This window comes from Physeter macrocephalus, chromosome 16, assembly GCF_002837175.3.
Source record: "Physeter macrocephalus isolate SW-GA chromosome 16, ASM283717v5, whole genome shotgun sequence".
Taxonomy (NCBI): Eukaryota; Metazoa; Chordata; class Mammalia; order Artiodactyla; family Physeteridae; genus Physeter; species Physeter macrocephalus.
In genome coordinates, this window is record NC_041229.1 from 101,829,139 (window position 1) to 101,843,930 (window position 14,792).

The 14,792-nt window shown below is 54.2% G+C and overlaps 1 protein-coding gene across 4 annotated transcripts in view; it reads left to right on the top strand.

The window, feature by feature from the left end:
* SPINDOC (spindlin interactor and repressor of chromatin binding) overlaps window positions 1–12,012 on the top strand; it is a 20,907-nt gene extending 8,895 nt beyond the window's left edge. The window contains exon 6 of one of the 4 annotated variants that reach the window (XM_028501467.2): window positions 11,200–12,012. In XM_028501467.2, coding sequence (XP_028357268.1) covers window positions 11,200–11,258 — 59 coding nt within the window. In that variant the 3' untranslated portion in view covers window positions 11,259–12,012. The other 3 variants (XM_024133346.3, XM_028501468.2, XM_024133347.3) reach the window with 3 other exon arrangements.
* Window positions 12,013–14,792: the final 2,780 nt, after the last annotated feature.

Sequence of the window (14,792 nt, forward strand, 5' to 3'; positions counted from 1 at the left end):
CCTCCCCTCCTCCCCTCCTCCCCTCCTCCCCGGAAACCCTTTCTGCCCTTGGCCTCTTGGGCAGCAGCATGCCTGGGTTGCACCTGCCTCTCTTGTTCTTTCCTAGCTTCCCAAGTGGGATCCTATGGTTGTTTTTCTTCCCGTTTCTAGAACATATGCTCCTTTGGGTCAGGGTGTTTGCCTGTTTCATTTACTGTGATATCCTCAGTGCCCAGCACAGAATAGGTGCTGCTTCTGTATTTGGTGAATGAATGAATGACCCAACCGTGGGTCAGGATCTGCACTTAAGCCCTGGGTGATCCTGTCCAGGCTCACAGTCCCACATTTCTCCTCCACCCCAGACCTCTCCCTTCGGTTCCAGCCTCTCTCTTACCCATGTGACGTGTCTGATTGGTTGCCTAAAAGATCCCCCAAACTCGGATTTCTGACGGCGTTTCTGAACGGAACCCCCAGTCTCCTCCACTCACCTCCAACCACTCTATTCGCCCCCAGTCTTCGCTTCCCCAGGAAGCTGGCAGCCCCGTTCTTCACTTTGCTTGGACCAAACCCTCAGAGTCATCATCTTCTGTCTCTCAGACCCCACATCTGTCCGTCAGCAAATCCTGTTAGCCCCACCTCCGAGGTGCTCAGAATTGACCCCCCTGTCACTACCCCTACTGCTGCTACTTCCATCCAAGCTTCCTTAACAACCTTTGAACTTGTCTCCTGACTTCTGATCTTTGCCCTCCGTGGTCGGTCTCATGCAGCAGCCAGAGCCCCTGTTGAGAACACAGGTGGGATCCTGGCACTCCAGCACTGTCGCTGTTGCACTTCAGATAAAAGTCAGAGCCCTCGTGGAGACCGGTGGTCCTCAAACCAGGATCTTCACCTCTCCCGCCCACCAGGGCGGGCATCTTCATTTGCTCTTCCTCCCGTCAGGAATGCTGTTCCCCAGCCAGACACACCGCCGACTCCTTGCTTCCTGTATGTTTTGCTCACGCGTCAGCTCTGTGAGGCCCTCCCTGCTACCCCGTCCCCTTCCCTGGTGTACTTTTTTACTTTGCTTCTGTCTGTAGATACCACATTGCATTCTTGCTTTGTTCATCCTGTTTATTGGCTCTCACCACTGGAATGTAAATTCCAGGAAGGCCACTTGGCCTGCTCCATGTTCTGGGGAGCCCCCAGCAACTGGACTAGTGTTGGGCACAGTATAGTTGCCCTGTAAGTTATTGTTGAATTAAGGAGCCAATAAGTAGGCTCCACCTGCCCTCAAGGAGCTTAGAGTTTGTCAGGGAGACAAACCAGCTCATGTGACTACAAAGCAGAATTTGTTCAGTCGCACGACCCAGTGGCAGCCATTGAGTCATTTTAAACCCCGGCAAACAGTACAGCAAAATTGTACCTGTTTTCTCTGCCAGATTTTAAATCACTGGGTCTCTAGAAACAGTGCAGAAGAAAACCACAAATACTACAGACACCACAACAGTTAACAATCACCGTTTTCTGGCTTTGTTTTTTGATGTAACTTTTGCGCATGCCCATGCCGAACCGGACATTTTGGTACCTGAACAGTGGCTGTCAGCCGTTCACGTTCCCCTGTCTTAAGGCCCGGTTTCGCCCATTGTGAGTAGCTTCTCCACGCTGCTGTGGTGGACATCTGACCCCTGCGTGGTAGGTATTGACCTGGGAGATGAAGAGCCTGGTTGAGGTTCCAAAGCAGAGCTGGATGTTAACCCAGGACTCTCCATCCAGTGCTCTCTCCTCCGCCCTGCATACTCACCTGGGAGCTCCTTTGTGGGCACAGTCATGTCTTTTTCTGCTTTGGGGTGTTCCCCACCCCACCACCTCTGCCCACACAAGGCAGAACCCATCAGGCTAGGGTGCCCAGTAAGTTCTAGATGAAATGGAGTCAGCTGAAGGTAGTTGAGGGGAGCGGAGTACAGCACTAAGCATCCGTGTGCCAGAATACATGAGGGAGGAAGGCTGCAGAGGGCTGCGCTGATGCCTGAGGAGGCGTGATGCCCTTGTGGTAGGTGCTGGTCCTGGGATGAACTAGGAGCACAGCCTCCCGCTGTCCCCGGGCTTCTCCTCAGACCACAGGCCCTGGGCTATGGCATTGAAGGCCAGGAAATGGGGGTGTGGTTTACAGAGACCCTCGGGGGACATCCTCAGGGCGGATTGTCTGGAGGGCCTTGACTCTCTCTCTGCTCCCATCCTTGCCCAGCTCCCCCTCCGGGGCTTCGCGGGACGCTGGATCTCCAGGTTATCCGCGTGCGACTGGAGGAGCCCCCGGCAGTCAACCTCCTGCAAGACTGGTCCAAGCATCCCCAGGGCACCAAGGGTGTGGGAGCAGGTGACAGCCCAGACTGGCCCGCGGTTCTGTCAGAGTCCAGCACCACTGTCGGGGGGCAGCCAGAGGCAGGGAGTGGCCTGTAGGTTCTTGCTTTCTGGCGGGGGGGCAGGGAGAGGAGGCGTTGTCCCCCTTTGGCTTATCACTCAGAGCTGCCCAGCTCGGCCACCTGATGGAGAGAGTAAAACCAGGTGCCAAGGCAGGATGGAGGAGAGGAAGGTGGGCAGCATCCGCTATGACTCGGGGACGCTGGAAAGTGTCTCCCCGGGGTGAGGCGTGAGGCCAGGCCCTGAGGGGGACGGGGGTGCCGAGGGCTGTCGTGCGGTAGGGCATTGGGCCTATGGAGAACACCCACCCGATCCTTTTGCTGACCCAGACCTCTCTGTCCCCCTGACCTCCTCCCACCCTCTCAGCCCCCCACCATTCTCCCTTGGCACAGTGCCTTACGCAAGAGGTGGTCGTGACGGTGTTGAACTGAGTCCCACTACCTCGGGGGACGCCTCTCCTCCCCCACCTGTTTAGGCTCCTAAACCAGGAAGCCTCCATTACCTCTTCCTCCTCCATCCCTGCAGGTGGCTGAAGCAGCCTACCTGGGGGCTCGGTCACTCACACTCTCCTCTTCACCCTTTTTCCTGTTGTATATATCTCCTTTGTTGACAATAAATTATTTTTTTTTATTAAGAGAGTTCCGTCTGGGCCATCATTGGGGGAAGGGGTTTGCTAGCAGGATATCCAGCCTCCTGGAGCGACCTGGAGGAGGGCTAAGAGGTGGTCCTGGGTGTGAGCCAGAAAGCTGCTGCCCCAGAGGCTGCAACAGGGTCAGGGCAGGCTTTGTTGGGCCAGCAGACCGAGGCCGAGTCAGTCAGCAGTGCGCCTCGCCCCCTCCCCTTACCCGTGCCCTCCAAATGGGGTCAGAAACACCTTTAACGTGTTGTATCTTCTGACTCACTTGGTAAGCCTCTGTCTGTCCAAGACAGGCCACACTGGGGGGGCCCAGGGGAGGAGCTGAGACTTAACATGACCTTTACAAAGTGCCCTGGCTGTGGCCAGCGTGCAGGGGAAGAGAAGCCTCTCCTCCCCCTGCCCCAGGAAAGGAAGGCAGGCGGTGGGGTCCTGAACGCCCCCAACCTTTCAGCGCTGAACACTCAGCCTCATGGTCTGCCCGCCCTCTCCTCGGCTTAATTACACCAAGCCTTTGGCTGGCTTTCCTGTTCCCCGGACCCGGAGATGGGTCCACTTGGATCTCTTCACCAGATTCCTAACCCCTTATCCTCCTAAATTAACCATCACCAGCCAAATCTGTGTAGGGTTGTGTTTTTCCTCTTTGGTGAAGGGGGCTCTCAAGGGAGGCACAGAGGGCTCTCAGATCCCAAACTTGACTGTCCCGTTCAGAATCCAGGGGTGAGTGGGATAAAATAGGGCCATCCACCCTCTGCACCTGGACCGCTCCACTGCTCCTGATGGATCCCGTGCAGCCGGGGAGAGGGGGGCAGAGGCAGGACTCGCAGGGCAGTTGCTCCTGTATGACGCCAACCCCATCAGGTTTTGAGACTGACCAGAGAGCTGGTCCCCACATAAGGAAGGGTCTGGGCTTGAGCGCGCTGTGCTGTGTGCCTGTCTGAGCTGGTGTCACCCGTGGGCTCAAGCAGGTGTGAGTGATCTCAGCGTGGTGGGCTCATGGGAAGTGGTCCTTTCTCCCCAGCTGACAAGCTCGGGAGAAAGAGCCCAGGGACATCTGGGGCCCTCTTCCGGGGGAGACCAGAAGATTTGTGATGTGGCGGGGGGAAAGAGGGCAAGGAGTCAGGACCCCTCGTGTCTAGGGTGGCTGCGCCAGCGCGTGATGTCAAGGGGCCATAGAACTACCCTGTATCTACCGCCATTTCTGCAAATTGGCAAAACTTGTATCCTTCCTAATAGGAAGGAATAAGTAATGCTGAAAGTCTGGCTCTGAAACGCAGACGATGGATTGTCACAGGTGGTCGCTCTCCGTCCTATCCGTCGTGTGGCTGTGTTTACACGTATGCCAACGTGCTTTTAAGACAATGTGGCTGTGTTGCTGGGTGTTGACAGTTGGGAGAACTTATATAAAAGCTCATTGTGCAATTGTGAAGCTAAATGCACCTTCGCTCTTCGCGGCCGTTAATCATGATTGAAGGTTTGGCCCGCTAGACTGTGAGCTCCTTCTGGGCGAGGGCTGGATTGCGTTGACTTCATTTTCCTAGCACCCTGCATAGGGTCTGGCGCGTAGTAGGTGCTTAATAAATGTTTGCCTGGTTCCCTCTCGGTGTGTACTCCTATGCGACGTTTTTGCAGTGCGGGCCAGTCCCTGCAGTGTGGTCCTCTGCACGAGGTGGCCGCTGGTGACGTGGTTGTTCCACGGCCTAAGCCCCACCTCCTGGGTGACGGGGATCTGCCCAGCCTGGGCCAGGACCCCAGGGACTCCGTGAGCATGTGTGGCTGGGAGCTGCCTGTGGGCACCTCTGGGCTTCCAGAGAGAGAGGCGGAGAGAGTGAAGCCCGGGGCGTGGCTCCACCCAGAGTGCAGAAGGGAGTTTGTGAACGTAGGTGAAGGATCGCTTGGGGTCCGCCACCTGGGTCAGAGCCACAGTCCTAGAGCCTGTGACACCAAGAAAGCCTCCTTTGCGAATATCAGCGACCCGAGTGGCTGATGGTGGTGACGTTCTCCGGGTGTGCTGCTGAAGTCCAGCCACGACCAAGTGAAGGAGCCGGGGAAGAGGATGCCGCCGCCCGACCCCTGAGCCGCACGCCCGCCCCTCTCCCCAGTACTCCTTTGTGCTCTGAAGGCGGCCACCTGCCACCCTTCACAACTGCCCTCCTTGGGGCCCAGTCAGGGAGCTCTTTTTGGAGACCAGTAACAGCCCTGAGGGCAGAGCCAGTCCGAGGCCAGGGAAGAAGCAGCCCCTTCCCTCCTTGAAGAGAAACTGCAGCGTGGTTGGAAAGGGGGCGGAGCACGGCTGGAAAAGGGGGAGGGTCACTGGCTGGGCCCCCATGCAGCGCCCAGTCCTGTCACTGCTCTGGTCCGGACTCTTCGGCTCCTCTAACCCGCTCTCCCTTTCCAGGGGCCCCCCACCCCATTCCTCACACACACAGCCAGGCTGCAGAGTGGCTGGAATGAGACTGCCTTCAGGGCCCTTTGTGAAGTCCTGCATACCCCTGAGGTGTGGAGGAGGCTGGGGGCTGGCGTGGGTGAGCGTCTCTGAGGGGATTGCAGCCTCTGCGTCTGTCCCCACGGAGGGTCTTTTGGGAAGGGGGCACCCAGCTGACCTCCCCAAGGCAGGATGGAGGCTGCTGCTCGCAGGTGTGACGGGTAAGGTGACTCCACAGCACGCCAGTGTGTCTGTTTCCCACCTTCCTGGAACCAGGTGCCTTCGTATCACCGAATCTGGCCAGTCCCTTTCTTCCCTCGAGCAAATAGCCTCACTCCGTGGACAGAGTGCACCACGAGAAAGGAAGAGAAAGGAAACAGAGCCACGTTTTTGGCCTCCCTAACACCAACAGCAAAGCCTCAGGTCTCCTCAGGCCCCGCATCTAGGAGGCCCGGGGAAGCAGGGGCTGGGACAAGCACCCTGCAGGGTCAGCTTGCACAGCCGTGGATGAAGGCCCCTGGGCGGCCACGGTGCTGGGAACTGTGGGGTGCAGGCAGGACACCTGCCTTGGTCTCCACTGTGGGTCACCCCACCTTGTGCCCGTGATACAGGTGAGGAAACTGAGGCACCTTGAGCTGCATGTGGTACCTTGCCTGCCATCCCAGAGCGGCTAAAGGAGCAGAACCTGGCTGAGCCCAGGTCTGTCTGACTGCAGAGCTGCTGTCTCTGGCACGCCATGGCCTGTTTGTGCTTTAGGAAGACCCTGACACACCTTCCCTCCAGAGCCTGGGGACCCACGGTAGGTTCAGGGGTTGGGGCTGGAGTGGACGCAGATGGGAGTCAGGAAGCTCATTCGAGACAACAAGCGCTCACACCTCCTTTGCTCAGGAGCATGATAGTGGTGCCCAGTGCCCCTGCCTTGCCAACTTCCAGAGCCCTCCAGGGCCTGGCCCCTGCTGGGGTCATGCCCTGTGCCTGGCAGTACCCACTGGAGGGGCTCACAGCAATGTGGAGGGGTGCTCATCACACCTGTCTCAGGTGATGATGTCTGGGAACCAAGCTGAGGGCTTTGAGGGTGTAGGGAGACCTGTTCCTCACCTGCCTCTCTCTCCTGAAAGGCTCCTGGGCCCCTGGTGGGTCCCGCCTGCTGGCCCTGGCCTCCCTCCGCGACCTCTGACCCTGGCTCAGGCTGGACTTGGTATATGGAGGCTACAAAAGTAGTGCCAGGTACAATGATGTCCACATGAGCTTGGGCTGCCCTAGGGGACAGGGCAGAGGGAGGGGCTTCTCCTTTCCAGACCCTGCCCTGTCCCTTCCACTCCCTCTCCTTGACCCGACCACTTGCCCACCATGGCACCCACATCTTCCTGGGTGAGCGGTTGGCCTCAGACAGACTAATCCATGGCCCTCCAAGGTTAAGATCACTGTGCTGTTCAAATCTCAGGCTTATGGGGCCACGCAGACCCAGGCTCACAGCTGCCAGCTGGATGAGAGGCATTTATGGTTTCAGGTGTTTTGAATATAGCTGTGAACGAGAGAGAGAGAGCACCCCGGCTCTCCCCACACCCCCATTCCAGGGGAGGCAGACGGCAAACTAGGAGCTTCTCAGTGTGTCCAGCAGGGAAGAGCACTGGGCGTGACGGAAGGGCACTATTCTTTTTTTCTTTTCTTTCTCTTTTGATCTTGGACATTTTTTTTTCCCACACTGCGCGACTTGTGAGATCTTAGTTCCCCGACCAGGGATGAAACCGGTGCCCTCGGCAGTAAAAACACGGAGTCCTAACGACTGGACTGCCAGGGAATTCCCAATGGTGGACATTTTCAAACACACCCAAAAGAAGAGAGAGAGAGAGAGAGAGAGAGAGAGAGAGAGAGAGAGAGAGAGAGAAAAAAAAAACCCTAACACGGAGTCCTAACGACTGGACTGCCAGGGAATTCCCAATGGTGGACATTTTCAAACACACCCAAAAGAAGAGAGAGAGAGAGAGAGAGAGAGAGAGAGAGAGAGAGAGAGAGAGAGAGGAACAATGAACCCTGATGTATCCCAGCTTCAACAAATAGGGCCAGTTTTGGTTTATCTTTATCTCCCCACATCTCCTTCTCTTCTGGATTATTTAAAAGCAAATCCCAGACATTGTATCAGTTCATCTGTAAATAGGTCTGTTTGTATCTCTAGGAAATTCAGACTCTTTTCAGTAAAATATATATCACACTTTAAAAACGAATAATCCCTTAATGTCATTTAATATCCACACAGTGTTCACATCCCCCAATTGGTCCATGAATATCTTAAAAAAAAACCTTTTTTTAATTGTGGGAAAATACACATAACATGAAATTTACCATTTTCAAGTGTCCAGTTTAATAGTAAGTACATTCACATTGTTGCGCAACGGATCTCCAGAACTCTGCCGTGAATCCTTTTACAGCTGATTTCTTTGAATCTGGGGTTAAGTACATTCCCTGCACTGCATTTGGTTGATGGGTTTCAACCTGTAACAGCCTTTCTTTCCTCTTTTTCCCTATTTCTTTTCTTTTTTCTTAAGAACACAGTGGCTTGTTCTATGGACAGAATTTCCTCCGTTCTGGATTTGGCTGACTGCATTCCCGTGATATCCTTGCATGTTCATTCGTCAAGGGATGCAGTTTTGAGTTGGGGGCTAGAGAGGGCTTCCTCTGGAGACATTTAAGCACAGAGAGAGCCATGCAGTTACATAGGGAAAGGGAGTTCGGGGCAAAGGGGACAAGGAGAGCCAAAGCCCTGTGGCTTTCGTTCCCCAGGGATTCACAGACAGCCTGCTATGTGCCCAGCACTGTTGGAACCACTAAGGACACTGCCAGGGCCAGAAAGTGTCCCTGCTGTCCTTGGGGCTGGGGACCTCAGGCACTGTCCTCCCTAGGGAGGATGGTGAGGTGGTAGGGAAAGTGGGAGTGTTCCCCCAGACACACCTGCTGCCGGCCATCCAGGAGCAACCATGCAGCCTTGGGTATGCGGGGACATCATCTCAGACACTGATGAGTCATTGGCCGGCCTCCCCCGCCCCTCGTCCTCCAGGAAGCCAGTTACAGCCAGCTGGTACCGACTCCCCTCTGCCAGCTCCAAGTCTGAGGCTGCTCTTGGCCCATCCCCATGAAATGGGAGCTCCTTGAGAGCCGGCCTCCTTCATGCCTCCACGGGCTGCTCCTATTTCTGCCAGTTCTTCCTCGCAGTCCTTTGCTTATCCTTGGGGTCTGACTGCATCGCCTCCTCTAAGAAGCCTTCCTTGCTGCTTCTTCCAGTCCCCATGCTCCCACAGGCCCCAGATCATCCACTTTGGGTATCCCCCTCTGAGCCCCAGTAAAAACTGCCCACTTCTGCTTTCCCCTTTGCCTCCCACCGACGTGGCTTCTGCCAACGTGGCAGCCTGGCTTTCCATCCAGAACGCCCAACCTTCTTAGCGATGGAGGTGGCAGAACTCTGCCTGTAGACAGTGACCCAGTATGGGAATGTGAGTTGGTCCAAATGGCACCTCCTCCCAGGAGAACAGACACTGAAGGTGGCTTCCCTGCCTGCTGCCCCTTCCTCTCCCCCTCTCCCCTCCTCCCCCCTTCCCCCTAAGTCGGTATACAGTGACCTCCATGGGTAGCTGGACTTTCCTGCTGCGCTAGGCACATATGAGCAAGGCTGGCAGGAACACTGGCAGGAACACTGAATAGGAACACTCCTCCACCCCAGGCACAGTGCCAAGTCATGGGCGAAGAAGGACAAGAGTGACATTGTCACTGGTTTAGGGTTTGGGAGATTATCTTAGTCTGTCCAGGCTGCTGCCGTCCCAAAATACCAGACTCATGGCTTATAAACAACAGAAGTTTATTCCTCTTATCTCCAGAGTCTGAGAAGTCCAAGATCAAGGTGCCACCAGATTCAATGTCTGGTGAAAGCCCACTTCCTGGTTCATAGACAGCTGTCTCCTTGCTGTGTCCTCAACTCGGTGAAGGGACCAGAGAGCTCTGTGGGGTCTCTTTTATAAGGGTCCTCATTCCATTCATGAGGGCTCTGCCTTCATGACATAATCACCTCCCAGAGGCGCCACCTCCAGATACCATCACCTCGGGGGGATTAGGATTTCCACATATGAATCTTGGGGGGCAGACACACATTCAGTCGACAGCATTATGGAAGACCCCACAGAGATCAAAGAAGAAGCCTGAGGCCCCAAGTGGGCAAGGGAGTTACCTAATGGCTCACATGATCCCTTAGTGACAGAGCTGGGGCCAGGATGGACTCTCTTACATCTGATCCAGTGTTGTGCTTCTGGGACGTGGGGAGGATATAGTAAAGAGACTTAAAAGAAGCCTCAGGGAGGCTGGCTAGTCTGCCTAATAATAATAGCAGCCCACACAAAGCGCTGGCTGTCCACCAGGCTCTGTCCTGGCCTGTTTCGTGTATCATCTCATTATAGCCTCACAAATCAGCCCTGTGAGGTAGGTACTTTTATTATCCCCATTTAACAGACGGGGAAATTAAGGCAGAGAGACGTTAAGAGCCTTACTTAAGATCACATAGCTGCTAAGGAGCAGCCTGGCAGTAGGGTCTGCCACTACCCTACACAGCCCACCTCTCATGGGCAGAGAAGCCCAAAGTTCATTCCCCTGTTCCCACTCCCATTGGCAAGGGACCAAGCTTCTCTATGCTTCAATTTCCTTCTGAGAAAAGTGAGGGAAATAACAATGCCTCCCACTTGTGAGTGTTAGTATATCCACATAGGATGCAGCTCTCCGTGTGGGTTAGCCCTGAGAAAAGGGAAGGAGCCTGGGAGTTCCTGTCCTAGTGTAGCTCACATCCTGGTGGAATAATAAACATATTCTATTCCATCAGTTCTAAGATGCACGTCTGCCCACACTCTAACATCTCTGAAATGTCCTAAATTCAATATGGTGTATGGTAATGGCAATAAAGTGCGTGACGGGGCTTCCCTGGTGGCGCAGTGGTTAAGAATCCGCCTGCCAACGCAGGGGACACGGGTTCGAGCCCTGGTCCGGGAAGATCCCACATGCTGCGGAGCAACTAAGCCCGTGCGCCACAACTACTGAGCCTGCGCTCTAGAGCCCGCGAGCCACAACTGAAGCCCAGGGGCCTAGAGCCTGTGCTCTGCAACAAGAGAAGCCACCGCAATGAGAAGCCCGCGCACTGCAACGAAGAGTAGCCCCCGCTCACCACAACTAGAGAAAAGCCCGGGCACAGCAACAAAGACCCAATGCAGCCAAAAATAAATAAATAAAATTTTAAAAATAAATAAATAAAGTGCATGATGGAAGTTCAGAGACATCAAGAGAGAGCAAAGCTCAGCGAGATGGGAGGGTCTCTGTGAGTCAGAGGGCATGTGTGGGTCTTGCCACACCCTGTTATCTGACTCTTGATCAGAGGGCAATTCTGGACCACTCTCCTTACCCCCCAGGGTGGCCTGCCTGAGCAGGCTCTCTGGCTTCACTGGGTGGGAGGAGAAAGATGGAGAAGAGTTACAATGGTTCACAGGGGTGAGAATGAAGGTGTCTTCCATCCAGCACCTTGGTCTCCCTTTGGCTTTTCCCCTCTTGGCCCATCCATGCAGGGGACTGCTACTCTAAGGCCCCTGTGCCTCTGGTGCTGGGGATCTGTAACCCCTGCCTTCCCTGATTCTGGTGGGCAACGTGGCTGCCCTGGAGCATAGGTCCTATCCATTGGTTTCTACCTGGTCTGGGGCTTGTGGTAGAGCCTTTACTTTTGTGTTTGTTTTGTTTTCAGTTATTCAGGTTGGAAAGCTTGAAATTATCCTCAGCTCTTCTGTCTCACATACCTCCTAATCTAATCCATCAAGAAATCCTGTTGGGGGCTTCCCTGGTGGCACAGTGGTTAAGAATCCACCTGCCGGGACTTCCCTGGTGGTGCAGTGGCTAAGAATCCGCCTGCCAATGCAGGGGACACAGGTTCGAGCCCTGGTCTGGGAAGATCCCACATGCTGCAGAGCAACTAAGCCCGTGTGCCACAACTACTGAGCCTGTGCTCTAGAGCCCGTGAGCCACAACTACTGAGCCCACGTGCCACAACTACTGATGCCCGTGCGCCTAGAGCCTGAGCTCTGCAAGAGAAGCCACTGCAATGAGAAGGCCACGCACCTCAACGAAGAGTAGCCCCCGCTCACCACAACTAGAGAAAGCCCCTAAGAAGCAACGAAGACCCAATGCAGCCAAAAATAAATAAATAAATTTATATATTAAAAAGAAAAGAAAAGAAATCCTGTCCGGGGACTTCCCTGGTGGCACAGTGGATAAGAATCCGTCTACCAATGCAGGGGACACGGGTTCGAGCCCTGGACTGAGAAGATCCCACATGCCACGGAGCAACTAAGCCCATGCGCCACAACTACTGAGCCTGTGCTCTAGAGCCCATGAGCCACAACTACTGAGCCTGCGTGCCACAGCTACTGAAGCCCGCGTGCCTAGAGCCCGTGCTCCACAACAAGAGAAGCTACCACAGTGAGAAGCCTGCGCGCCGCAACGAAGAGTACCCCCACTCGCTGCAGCTAGAGAAAGCCCATGCGCAGCAACGAAGACCCAACACAGCCAAAAATAAATAAATAAATTTATTTTTTAAAAAAAGAGAGAAAGAAATCCTGTCGGCTGTATCTATCACAAATCTGACCAGTTCTCACTACTTCCACCACTGCTGACTTGCTCCGAGCCATGGTCATCTCTCACTTGAATTGTCATAAAAGCCTCCTTCAGGGTTTCCAGAAGGAAACTCTGCCCTGCCCCCTTCACTCTATTCTCAACCCAGCAGCCAGTCGGGCCATGTCACTACAGTGGCTCCCCACCTCACAACAAGAAAAAGCCAAAGCAGCGGCCCACCAGGCCTGGCTCCACATCACCTTTCTGCCCTCTTCTCCTACTGTTTACCCCCACACTCTCAAACAGCCAGGCCCGCACCTGCCTCAGGGCCTTTGCACTGGCCGCACACTCCGCCTAGAATGCTCTTCCCCCAGACAGCAGCAGAGCTCACTCCCTCAACTCCTTCAAGTCTTTGCTCAAGTGTCACCTTCTCAGTGAGGCCTGCACTGACCACCCTAATACTGCAACTTGTTTTCCATCCCTTTACCTCACTTCTGCAATCCTGATCCCCTTTAGCTGACTAGTTTTTTTCCCATGACACTTGATATTTACTATCATGTATTATGTTTGTTGTCTGTCTTTCCCCAGTCGAGATGTAAGTTCCCCAACGGCAGAGATCTTTTGTTCACTGATATATCTGGAGAGCTTAGAACAGTGCCTTGCACATAGTAGATGCTCAATAGAGATTTATGAATGAATGAATTTGCAGATTAGAGAGAGGTAAATGTGTGGCAGTAATTAATCTTTGAAGAAGACTAGGTGGGTATGAGAAGATGATATTTGAACTGGATCTTGAAGGACATCTAGAATTCCAGGTGAGGTAGGTGACTGGCAATTGATCAGCCTGAACAAAAGCGTGAAGGTGAGAGAGCTTGGTGGCAGGGCACGAATTGCAGGGAGGTGCCAACCGGTGATACCTAGCTGGAGAGGATATTCACAAGGTAAGTGGAGGCCAGATTGTGCAAAGGTTTCAGTGCAGGCCAAAGTCTTTTCCTACCACCAGGACCAGGTACAAAATTTGTGGGGCCCGGTGCAAAATGAAAATGCAGGGCCCCCTTGGTAGAAATTTCAAGAGGGGTGACAGTAGAGCATTAAATCAAGCTCAAGCCCCTTCTTAAGTGTGGGGCTTTGTGTGACTGCACAGGTCATAGGCCCATGAAATCAGCCTGCCTAACCCACAGGGGAGCTGGTGAGAGCCTTCTAGCAGGGCAGAGATGTAATTGGAGCTCGACTTTAGGAAGATTATTCTGGCATGGCTGGTGGGGCAGGTTGGAGGGACTCTAGGCAGGGAGACCGGTTGGACAGCCTTGTGAGGAAGAGGAGAGAACAGGTAGGATGGAGGCAGGGGCTAAGGGGCAGAGTGCAGGGATGAGAACTTGAGTGGGTAGAAGCATGGAGGATGTAGGGTTTGCTTAGTCAAGTTTGCTTAGATTGGGGCCAGGGAAGACCCCTGAGTGCACCTTCCTTTGCTCCTCCAACCCCCTCCCCTTTTCCCTTATTCCAGGGACCCAAGCCTTGGAGGTTACACGGGGCACAGGAATCAACAGTGAGTCTCCCTTTGGCCACCAGAGGGCACATCGTTCTCATGGATTTTTCCGGATGAATTTGGGGTCGGGTAATGTCCTCTGGCTTCACCTCTTCCTCTTTGCCCCCCTCACCTCCTTCTGTGTTCCTTCACCAACTTCTTCCTCAAGGGCTGGATGCCTGAATGGAGCTGAGGTGGGGCATGAGGAGGTGTCATGGAGTCCCGAGCATTTACTACGACTGTAGGTCATACCGGTTGCCTTAGGAAGTATGTTCATACCATCCTCTCATTGCTTCTATCTGGCTGCCTATTTCTCTGGTTGACTTAGCCAAGGGCTCTGCTCAATAAGCTGTAGCTGGAGTTGGAAGTCAAGTGTCAGAGGTGCAGCCAGCACTCTTTCCCCACAAGCCCCTGGGCCTCTCTCCTCCTGTACCTTTGGGAACTTGTTACTTGAGCTTGGTCTCTGGCTCTTGTGGGGACTCTGGCTTCTGCCTACCTTATTTGCTGTTGAACTTAGGGTAGGTTTGGGAGTGGTGGTTTTTCAACATGTCCAGGATACAATGGGTGGGGGCAGCTTAGAGCCCAAGGAATCAGCCCAGCCAGCCTACTGCCCCTCCCTGGTGAGACAATCTAGGAGGAAGTGAAGAGTGAACTCAGGTTGCCACACAGACTTCCTGTTAAAGTCAGGGGCTCTCCAGAGATGAGAGGGACCTCAGAGCTCATGAATCTAATGACCTCGATTCATTGATGGGGAAACTGAGGCCAGAGAAGAAAAGGAACCTCTCTAGGTGTCCATTCTTTGTGCCATCCTGAGGAATCCTCATTTTCAACCAGTTTCTCTTTTCTTTCCCATGAGTTCCTTGTCTTAGGAGGGATAACTGAAATGTGAATTAAGATAATGTCTCTCCTGCTCTACCTCACAGGTAGAGTTAAAAGGGAACTGGCGTGACTCACTGCCATAGTGCAATGCCGTTTTGTGCTATTTTGAACAAGCAAAAGACTTTTTCTGGGGCTTCCCTGGCGGCGCAGTGGTTGAGAGTCTGCCTGCCAATGCAGGGGACACGGGTTCGAGCCCTGGTCTGGGAAGATCCCACATGCCGCGGAGCAACTAGGCCCGTGAGCCACAACTACTGAGCCTGCGCACCTGGAGCTTGTGCTCCGCAGCAAGAGAGGCCGCGACAGTGAGAGGCCCGCGCACTGCGATG